We start from the raw sequence: 11,594 nt of genomic DNA on the forward strand, positions 1-11,594 counted from the left end.
GGAGTCACGGCAGTAGAGGCGGCGCAACTATAATGACATGTGAATAATCCCGCCCACTCTAAAGCGATACTAAACTGCAGTGGAAACGCAAACCGAGCCGAACCGAGCCGTGCCGTACCGTACCGTACTGAGCTGTACCGAGCCGAGTCGTACCACACAGTGGAAAAGCGCCATAACAGTGTATACAATATGGACTATATAAAAGAGAAACTACAGCTGATTTCGATTGCCTGCAAAACCCTTTTTCTTTTATGTTCCACAGAAGAAAGTAAGTCATACAGTTTAGGAACAACATGAGGGTAAGACATTTTCATTTTTTGGTGAATTTTTCCTTTAAGACATACTGACTGTTTATGTGAAAACTCGCCAGAATGGACATTATGGCAATTCTGTTCAGGTGCAATACATAGCAAAAGAGAGCTCAATTTGGCACTCACAGAAGATTGTACCTGGAGACTTAAAATCACCTTCATAATATCTCCCCCATCTTCATCACCTTCTACAGGGTCACCAACAGCTGAATTACTGGTATGGGAACTCTAAAGCTACCCACCAATTTTAAATCCCTTCAGCAGACAGTAAAGACAGCTGAAAAAATGACTGGAACCTCTGTCCCAACAATACAAGACCTCTAGCATCTACAAGGTCATCAGCAGTGTCAGGGACTCCTTGTTTTGCAAGAAATGTTGAATAGAAAAGAAGATACTGGATCATTCAGCTCAGGTCAACCAGACAAGAGCTTCTTCCCCCAAGATGTAATACTCTCTTGTCCTCTGCTCTTGAGAGGCTGACATCACATCAGTAATGTTGTACTGGTGTTGTAATATGTCCCACAATGTTATGTGTATTATGTCCCACAATGTTATTGTGCACTGTCTGTCCAGCATCACTGTTACTGTATACGAGTACCCTTACGAAAATTTTTACTACAAAAAAAATAACAAATAAAATAAAAATAAAAAATTTGTTACTATAGTTAAACCATGGTAACCACAAATTAGCCTTGGTGTTGCTACACTAACCATAGTTTAACCAAGATATTTGTAGTAAAATTGTGGTTATACAAATGATAATCAATATGCCAAAAAAAAAAAGAAAAAAAAAAGATGGTTACTACCGTTCACTATAATAAAACCTTGGTTAATTTTCGTAAGGGAATAAACGCCTACATTTAATTTTCAGTACTAAATTTGGTCCTGTGATGATTATTTTGTTGAGCTATGTTTCTTTAACTACTTGGGAGAATGAGCCTCCAAACTATTCACTTTCTAACTTTTCAAAGTTTATGGTTATAGCGCCACTTAAGGGTAAAAGGCAGCAAATACACATTCCTAATGTTGCCGCCGCGGGAAAGGTGGCGGTAACAGTATTATTCTGGTTGAGAACCATCTGTATGTATAATTTACGGAGTTTACAGTCTTAAATTTCCAAAATAGTTTTACGTAAAATGTGAACCACATTTTTAAGATACCAGAAATTTAAGATAATGAAGTTGATGATGATGAAGAAAAAAAACCCCTTAATGATATTCCAATAAACTTGCCTTTCTCACGATGGGACTTCCATCATTAATGAGTTGTGCTAGCATCATGGCCACATTATGATCAATGGTGGTAGAATGATCGGTTCTCTCAGCAGAATTCCCCACAAATGTACCCAAAGCAAACACAGCTGCACACCGCACCTGCCAATGAGACCAACACAAAGCATAAATGTACCACACAACAGCCTTGGTCAGAGTTATGGCAAGAAAGTAGCACTGTTTTTGACCACATATAAAGGTAATAATTTTGAGGTACATATCCTGGTCAGGAATAGACTTGGGTGTACACAGAACAGAAAAACAGAGAAAACGAGAAATCTATTTAAGGTTTGTAATGCATTATAGCAGGTTGGTAACACTTTATAATAACTTTCATCAATAAATCATTAACAAACACTATATAATGCTTAACCGATCATAAGTTAATATATATTCAAATAGCTAGAAATGTGAGATAATGTGCTTGTTAATGTTTACTGATAAACTTATTAAACATTACCTAATGATTAACAGATCATTATTTCATGTTAATTAAAATGCTTCCGAATGCCATTAAACTTTCACTTCATATGATCATGCTCTTCTTGAAAATCTACAAATGATTTTAACAGATATTATACAATGATTTAAAAGCTTTTGATACAGTGTGATAAGGGTAAGGTCAATTTGATTACTATAAGGGAACACGGATCAATCAGTTTATATTACATTGTTTTGATAAAGTATTTTCTTGAAAAATAGGTTTGTTTTCTCCTGTTGATGTATGATTCAAGGAATATCCTGTTTAATGATATACAGTAGTATACTAATATAAGTGTTGAGGCAATAAAAACATGTCTACATTACATTAAATTACAATGTGTGTTATGTCTTTAGCAAGCATTTAGCTAAACTTAACTAAACACCCTTTACACAAACGTTACAGCAGCTAAAATCCAATACCCATAAAGGTACTAGATGATTAGCAAACAAATTATGAATAGTTTAAACTTTAGATTGTGTACTGCAAAAACATGAATAAATGATTAATAAAAGATTTGTAAAGATGTGTAAATAGGTAAATTCAGATAATTCGGGACACTTTTTGCTATTGAGATGACTGCTCAAAAAGTTACTAATGATTAGTAAACATTTATAAACATTTACAAATGATGAATAGTTTCCTTTTTAGATTTTAGGTACTGTAAAAACGTGAACAAATAATTAATAAATGATTTGTTCAGATACGTAAATAGTAGAAGTCTACACAACAAACACAGACCAACTATATGACCTTTACAGACTGTGATTATGAGTTAGTGAAAGATATAACATGAATAGTTTGTGAAGTGCTTAATTACCAATTTTTTTATTTTTTTTGTACATGTAAAATAAGAGCATTAGGTAATATGTGAACTCAAGTTTGATCACATTTGATAGCAATCAAAAGCACATTAACAAATAAGCTTGTAATCATTGTATAATTTCTTTTTAAATCATTTGCAGATTTTTTAAAAGTACATGATCGTATGAATTGAAAGTTTAATGCCATTTGTAAGCATTTCATGTTTGCATTAAATAATAATCTGTTAATTCATTGATCATTAGGTAATGTTTAATGAGTACATTAGTAAACATGAATAAGTATATGAATAAGGACATTAACATATTTCTAGCTATGTGAATATATGTTAACTAATGATCTGTTAAGCATTATATATTGTTTGTTAAGGATTTATTAATGAAAGTTATTATAAAGTGTTAAGCCCCATTCACACCAAGAACGATAACTATAAAGATAACTATAAAGATAACGATATTAGCGTCCACACCAGCGAACGATATCGTCTGTTTATTCTAAGCGCACATGCGTCTGCCGTTTTAAATTCTTGAGCTCGTTACAGCAGGATGGATTCGGATTGGCTGTCAGTGTTTTATCGTTCATCAGCTGGAAAAAAATAGTTTTGAAAGTGATCACAATGATATCGTTCCTCTTTATCGTTATCGTTATAATTGTGGTGTGAACTATGCTATTCTTTAATATTGAGAATGATTTTTAGAACTATATCTTTATCGTTATCTTTATAGTTATCGTGCTTGGTGTGAACGGGCCTTTACCCTTGAAAATCTCAAATATGCAAGATCTAGAAGAATTAGACTAGCCAACTTTCAGAACCTCTGGTATAGGATCAGACAGGAGACTGTAGAGCTTCTCATGGGCACTATCTCGAACTCCACACCAGCGTGCAGAATCAAAGTTCTGCCAGATTCGGCCCAAACAGATTGCCACCCACTGCCTCAGAAGAGGATGAGGGTCATTGAGCTGCTCCAGACAGATCGCAATCAGGTTACCCTGCAGACAAGCCTCCTGATGAAAAGAAAGGACAATTTCTTTTTTTTTTGAAGAAGAATAAGTTCTGAGAAGATATATTTGTTAAATATAACCTTGCAAAATAATAATAGGCTATTCAAAGCATCCTATTATATTCATATTTACTTTTCAAGTTTGTTTGTAAACCTTAGTTTAACAACTGTCATTAGAGACAAGGTAAGCTCACACTACACAACTTTTGGCTGGATTTTGCTGTTACAGACAGGTTTTCAAGGTCTGCGACAAAACCCCCAGAGTGCGGCCAAATCGGTGCTTATTTTGGTTTGCTGATGCTCGTTAGGTATGAGCAGGTCAGCGATGTGATCTGAGCCTGTCCCGAGCAGTCACCGGCGCTGCAATCTTTTCAAACTTGTTTCAAATTACTGCCACATGATCTTGTTGTGTATTTTTGATGTAACTACAAGGTGGAACTAATCCAGCCAATCACAGTGCAGATTGTATAAAGACAAATATTGTAATAACTTGCATGAATTTCTCTGTGAATTTATGTGAGAAAACATTTTCTTTTTCACTGCTGGTCGGGACTGCCTCTTGACCAAATGTCTTGTCATTTGTACACCTCGTCAGTGTTGTGTTATGTAGTATGCACGCAGCTATTACAAGATGATAACTGATGACAGAAACCTTGTGGAGTGTGAGCACCGCTGCAGTTCAGGTAGTCTTACAGTCCTGTAGTGTGAGCTTGCCTTTAGTGTTTTTAATCTTTTATTTCTGTTTCATCTGTCTTATACCTGTCCTGTGTTGTATTTGTTGACAATGACAGCAAGGATGAAGACTGCCATGGTTCGATGCTCAGCCTGGATAAAGAATCAGGAGTCAACAACTAAAAAACAATATCCATGACTTCATTTAATTAACAGTGTCTATCCATTTTCACTGTCCATCCATGATTTGATTGGTCAAAAGTACACAAAATTCCAATGAAAAAACAAAGAATAGTCTGAACTCGACAAATATGGCACAGCATATTAAATAAACAAAACAAATTTTGTTTTGAAAAAGTTTTTCTTTTTGAAAAACTTTTTGAAAAAGTTGAAAATGATTCAGTGCCATCCTAAGATACTCACGGGCATGTACGGGTCAGCCAGCACCGACAGGAAGTACTTGTGTCCATTGTCTTTTACAAGATCAGCTTGGCATGACTACAGAAAAGAGAAAGAGAAAGAGAAAGAGCAGGAGGGAGAGTAGGCGAGTGTAAAAGAAGGAATTGAAGAAGTGACAAAAACGTTACAAAACACCATCCTGACTGCTGACAACTGCTGACTGATTGTTTCTTCAAATCTTGCTGTCTGATATAAACCTCTTACATCGGAGTTTTCTTTGAGTCAGAGTTGTAAAACACTTACATACTCCCCTAATGTAAACTGAACTACAGCACGTGAAACACATCGCTGATACCAAAAACACAATAACTGTGCCTGGAATGACCAGAAAGAGAGAGATGGAGAAAAGCTATTTGTCCCATTTCAAACAGAATGTGTGTTGGAGGATAGTGTGGGCAAGACAGAAAGGGCAAGTTGTGCTATAGCCTGCTTGTGCTCTCCATTTCATCTGGTGATTTTTTAAGTGCCATGTGCAACTGAGAACTCACCAATTATACATACTGACCACTCTATACGATCTAAACAGTTCTGTGTATATCTGAACAGTATGGGGTTAGTAAGATTTTTTTTCTTCAAGAAATGAAATATTTTGATGAACAAGGACACATTAAATTGATTAAAAGTGACAGTAAATACTTTTACATTGTTACACACACACACACACACACACACACACACACACACACACACACACACACCATGTTACAATGAAGACTGGAGGAATGTCTGTCAATTAAAGCATGCCAATTAAATAGATAATTCACTCCAAAAATAAAATTCTGTCATCATTTACTCACCCTTAAGTTGTTCTAAACCTGTATGAGTTTCTTTCTTTTGTTAAAAACAAAAGAAAAAATTTTAAGAATGTTGGAAATGAAAAAGTTGCTGGTAGCCACTGACTTCCATTGTATGAAAGAAAAAAAAAACAGAAAAAAAAACATGGAAGTCAATGGTTACCAGCAACTGTTTGGAACAACATGAGGGTGAGCAAATGACAACTAAAGTTTAATTTTTGGGTGAACTAACCCTGTATTTATTTTTTGCCCATACAATGAATGTCAGTGGGTTCCAAACGCTCTCCAAAATATCTTCTTTTGTGTTTTGTATGAGCAGAATTAGTCATACAGGTTTGGAATGATATGAGGGTGAGTAAATGATGACAGAATTTTAATTTTTTCACTTTAAGATGGCGTGACTAAGACCCCCTATCCCCACTTCCATTCTATTGTTCTAAGTCCAACTGTATTTGCAAGCAAACACGCCAGGTTTGATGTCAATACTTTCGAAATTGGTGCTCGCATATCTTGTCACTGAAACAATTTTTGAATTGATGCAGGTGTCAATGAGATCTGAGAGCAATGATATCTGCATCAGAGTTGTGGAGAGCTGTGCATCTGGGTCTCTCCGCGCAAAGAGGAAATAAAAATAGAATGAACAGTTTCAGTTTGACCATAAAATTTGACATTTCAGATTAGGTTGAGTCACAGGGTCTCGTTTGACCTTTGATTTAATATTCATTCCCTAGAGTTGCTGTTGGATTTGATAAGCCAATCATAAGACATGTCATATCTTTCTTTAAAGAAAAGTGTGTTTTCAGTAGCCAGATCAGCAGCATTAGAGTGTGTTTTGATTTGAGTGCTGCAGTCTCTGTGAGGGATGTACGTGAATGATCATCTATCTCTGCAGGTGTCTTTACCACTACTGCCAGAGACAGATGGCAAACCACTTTCATTTCCACTGCCCTTCCAGACTCCAATGTACGAAATACACTCTGAATGTTCAAATAATGTCTTCTATGATAAACAAAGTCATATTAATTTCATTTCAATTAAAAATCTTTTGAAATAACAAGTACAGATGAATCATTCACTAGACCAGGAATGTACATTAAAAAGAGAATAGGATCCATCTTAATTCCATGTTGATTTTTTTTTTATATTATTATTTAGAAATAAAAATCAATATAGCATTTACAAATCAGTAAAAAAAAAAAAAAAAAGCAAGTTCTTGGTCTTGTGAACAATTAATTGCTGCATTTTATTCCAAAGAAAAGTTGGAGTTGTTTTACTTTGTAATCTTTAATAACAACAACAACAACAAAAAAATTAAAATCACAACAATAACAATAATAAACTTTTTCTTCCTCTGAAATGACTTTCTGATTACATCCATAGATATCCAAGGGCATACAGCTACTGGATAAAAGTAAACCAACAGCCAAATAGCTACTTAGGCATTATTTAAGCAAACTTATAATTGGTTCAGCTGCATTCTTGTATGTGATGCCTACTTTTCACTATTCAGTCAGTTCCTGATAAAATACATCCTGCCCTAGATGTTTTTTAATTGAATTTCGTGTTTCACAATTATGACGCATTATGGAAGTGGAATTCTAATGGCATTTCACACCGACTTTAAGGGTCTGAACTATTAAGTTCATTTCTGTTGTTTACAGTCTGATAATTCTGATGGTCTCTCAGAAAAGCTCTTATGAGGTATAGCAAAACAATAAATAAATGAATGAATGAATGAATAATAAAAACGAGACCTTAAAAAGCACTTTCATCTGTTTATATTCTCTCTTTGTCTTTCTTTTGGTGAACATTTACTTAAAGCTGTGCTGACAGGAGTTTAACTGGGCCTCATCTGAGAAGCTGAGTCTGAGAGTCTGATCTCTAGAGTATTGGAGTATTGTATTGATACAGTGGCATGCGAAAGTTTGAGAACCCTTTGCAGAATCTGTGAAAATGTGAATAATTTTAACAAAATAAGAGAGATTATACAAAATGCATGTTATTTTTTATTTAGTACTGTCCTGAGTAAGATATTTTTCATAAAAGATGTTTACATTTAGTCCACAAGAAAAAAATAGCTGAAATTTTTAAAATAACCCCATTCAAAAGTTTGGGAACCCTTGGTTCTTAATACTGTGTGTGGTTACCTGGATGATCCACAACTGTTGTTTTGTTTTGTGATGGTTGTTCATGAGTCCCTTGTTTGTTCTGAACAGTTAAACTGAGCACTGTTCTTCAGAAAAATCCTCCAGATTCTTCAGTTTTCCAGCATCTTTTGCATAGTTGAACCCTTGAATGGGGTTAATTTAATAATTTCAGCTATTTTTTTTCTTGTGGACTAAATGTAAAAATCTTTTATGTAAAATATCTTACTCAGGACAGTACTAAATAAAAAATAACATGCATTTTTTATGACCTCTCTTATTTTGTTAAATTATTCACATTTTCTGCAAGGGGTTCCCAAACTTTCACATCCCACTGTAAGTCAGTAATGTACATACAACATCTTGATTTATCAATCAACTCATGGAGGAACAAACATTAAAATTGATTTGCTTTGGAAACATTTAAACATTCAGTTGTTTGTACTATGTTTAAGTTTACAAATTCACATCTTGATCAAATTTAAACTTGACATACTGAAATGCATAGGATAACAAGAATAATATTGTGACTTTACGGATATTTAATTTAAAAATGTTATTAAAAATGCAGATTTTTGCATATATCAAAATGTGAAATAATCTTTTAGTTTTGTTTTAATGATATCAACAACTCACTAGTTGGTAACTCTCAGTGCTTAATTTTTAATAACCTATCTGAAAATTAACAGAAAAATAATGGGACTAATAGGAAACAAGCAATATTATGCTTGCCATTATATTATTATTTTTTTTTTTTATCTTGGAATATCATGTTTGATGGCTTCAATAGTAAGAGGTTTTTAGCTGGTCATTAGTATCTAAATTATTTTAAATGTTCTGAGTATCATGTGGAATTCTGGGTAAAAACAAGGGCTGAAATGAAAGGGATAAAGTGGTTTACATACACTATCCACAGCCAAGATCTTCGCCCATATGAAGACCAAAAGGGGCCTGAGCTCTCTTGCTGAACTCTGCAACAGTTTCAACACGTACGGAAAAATCCCCACTGAAAGAGCCTGCGGAGAGCAAAAAGACAGAGTAAGAGAGAGGGGAAAAAAAGACTAGATGACGATGCAAGGCAGCTGAACGATATTCTGCACACAGTGTACCTAACTAACATATGTATTATCTAAAGGCTACTGTACGTAAAAGAAAGTTAAAAATAAATGTTAGTTGTGTATCTCACCAAACTGACGGCCCAAGGGCCCAGGTCCAGAAATCGCCCCAACAAATCCAGTGCCCTCAGTCTGTGTACCTGACTTAAGAGGACCTAAGAGAAACCAGATGGGAGAACATTAATCTGATGTTCCACTCTCTTCCATAGCCAGTGGAGTCAGTGAGGAGTGGATGACAGGGATATGTGTGTCAGTGTGTAACTCTACAAAAGGGCCAAAGAAATGAAAAATGGGGAAAGGGGGCAAACAGCCTATAATAACTGCATTGACCCATTGGAGAAGATGTTACAGCTTGGGTCATTGAGGTCCTTTAGAGAGTATTAGGTATTTAAAACACCCCACACCAACAGTAATCACCAAATGTCCCACACCCACGCAAACATAAAAACAGGCAGACATACATTCACACACACAATGGGAACAACTAATATAATCATACTGAACAGGTGCTCAGGCTCACATACACTCCATGCAGGCTGACACAAGCTAATGACTGCCCACCTGTGTGTGTACATCTGTGGTTAGAGTGGTTTGTGTGTGATTCATTAACATTTATTTATGCACTGTAACCCTAAAGCTCAAAATATATATATTTTTTTGAGTAAGGCAAACTTAACTTAGTTCGGAAAAATTAACTTGTGAGTATTTAGAACTTTCTTTTACTTTTGAGTTCACACATTTTTGTCAATTTGATCTGTTTCATTGTTTTGAGTTGAATGAATTTGTTTCTTTTAATTTAGACAAACTTAAATTTAACTGAAACTGGGCAGCGATTTCTATATTCAGGTCTGTGTTATTGATAAAAGGGGTGGTTGCATAAAATTTTAGGTATGCAAAATTACGAATATGATTAACAGGTTATGGTGTCATGCTCCAGGGCTTCTGTTTTCAATGAAAACAAACAAACAAACAAACAAACAAACAAACAAACAAACAAACAAACAAACAAACAAACAAACAAACAAACAAACAAACAAACAAACAAACAAACAAACAAACAAACAAACAAACAAACAAACAAACAAACAAACAAACAAACAAACAAACAAACAAACAAACACACCAATACCAGTCAAAAGTCTTGATAAACCTAGGTAAACCTGGGTAATTCTTACTAACCTCCCATCTGTATTTGTTTCTGTGAATGTTTCAGTATGACTATCCACAGAACTTGTGAGACTAATGTTTCATCAATGGGTGGGGAAGACATGGCACAATTTATTTTTGCTTTCAAAACTAATTTTAAGCATTTAAGCATAAGCCTTTAGATCAAAAGATCTGAGATTGTGAGAAGCATAAAATGAGTTAAGTGTAGACATTTTTTTAGTTTTAAATAGCAATTTTAGTTTTCATATTCCTACGCCAGCATTTTAAAACTCTGTATACGTGTATATGTATTTAAAGCATCTAGATACTGTGGCACACACTCTCAGCATGGTGAGGGGGTCCGGATATAGGCCTGCCCAGAGACAGAGCCGTGCTGTTTGTGAGGAGCACAACAGAAGGACTACCCACCTCAATGCCCACACAAAAACATGCACAAACTCCAAAATGCCTGCAATCTCCTGCCAAAACAATATGCCACCCTGCCATAAAGGTATTAATAGATCACAGGGTCACGTCAAATCACGGACTGTGAAAATTCTCAACATGCACCTTGGCTATAACAGGGCGTTCCTTAATACCCTGAGAAATGCCTATGACAGAAGGAAGGAAGGAAGGAAGGAAGGAAGGAAGGAAGGAAGGAAGGAAGGAAGGAAGGAAGGAAGGAAGGAAGGAAGGAAGGAAGGAAGGAAGGAAGGAAGGAAGGAAGGAAGGAAGGAAGGAAGGAAGGAAGGAGGGAGAGAGATGAAAGAATAGAGAGAAGTGGAAGAAGTGGGAGGAATATGAGGGAGGTCTGTTTTTTCTGACTCTGGCCAAATGGAAGATTACTCAGCACTTACAAGGTTTTACACACATACACGTGTGTAAAAGTGTGACTGGCTGCTGAGTTTAAGATAAGTGTGAAGATCTGAGCCCATCTGTGAGTCCAGACCTCTTAAAGAGATGCACAGAAATATTACAAAAACTCAATTTGACTCAATACAAGCAGCAGGAAACAATAATTCTGATCAGATAGCATTTACCTAACAGTTTACATTTTATGAGTTCTATGCATTCCCTGGGAATCAAAGTCACAATACTGTCGTTTATAGTGTCATGTACTACTGTCTGAGCTAAAGGAACATACACAGTGAGAATGTAGAGTATTTGAACACTTAAGTTACATTTAGATTACATTACATATTTTGAAAGCTTATTACTCAAGAAACTGTGAACAGTACACTGTAAAAGACATCAAACATTTAGAAGTCTGAGCATTGGTGTGTGTATGTGTTCTTTGGAACAATAAATAAGTATTTTATGTGCGTGGGAGAGCCAGTTATAAATATATATATATATATATATATATAGAGAGAGAGAG

At 35.2% G+C, this 11,594-nt stretch overlaps 1 protein-coding gene across 1 annotated transcript in view; it reads right to left on the bottom strand.

Moving 5' to 3' along the window:
* The window catches only part of LOC107701211 (regulatory-associated protein of mTOR), a 312,842-nt gene that overhangs the window by 60,416 nt on the left and 240,832 nt on the right, over window positions 1-11,594 (bottom strand). Inside the window, exons 16-19 of the mRNA XM_016503169.1 lie at window positions 4,982-5,056; window positions 4,646-4,711; window positions 3,699-3,890; window positions 1,544-1,684 (exon numbers count right to left, since the gene is read on the bottom strand). Coding sequence (XP_016358655.1) covers window positions 1,544-1,684; window positions 3,699-3,890; window positions 4,646-4,711; window positions 4,982-5,056 — 474 coding nt within the window. The remainder of the gene's footprint in view (window positions 1-1,543; window positions 1,685-3,698; window positions 3,891-4,645; window positions 4,712-4,981; window positions 5,057-11,594) is intronic.

Source organism: Sinocyclocheilus anshuiensis, unplaced genomic scaffold, assembly GCF_001515605.1.
Source record: "Sinocyclocheilus anshuiensis isolate Anshui unplaced genomic scaffold, SAMN03320099.WGS_v1.1 scaffold1522, whole genome shotgun sequence".
NCBI lineage: Eukaryota > Metazoa > Chordata > Actinopteri > Cypriniformes > Cyprinidae > Sinocyclocheilus > Sinocyclocheilus anshuiensis.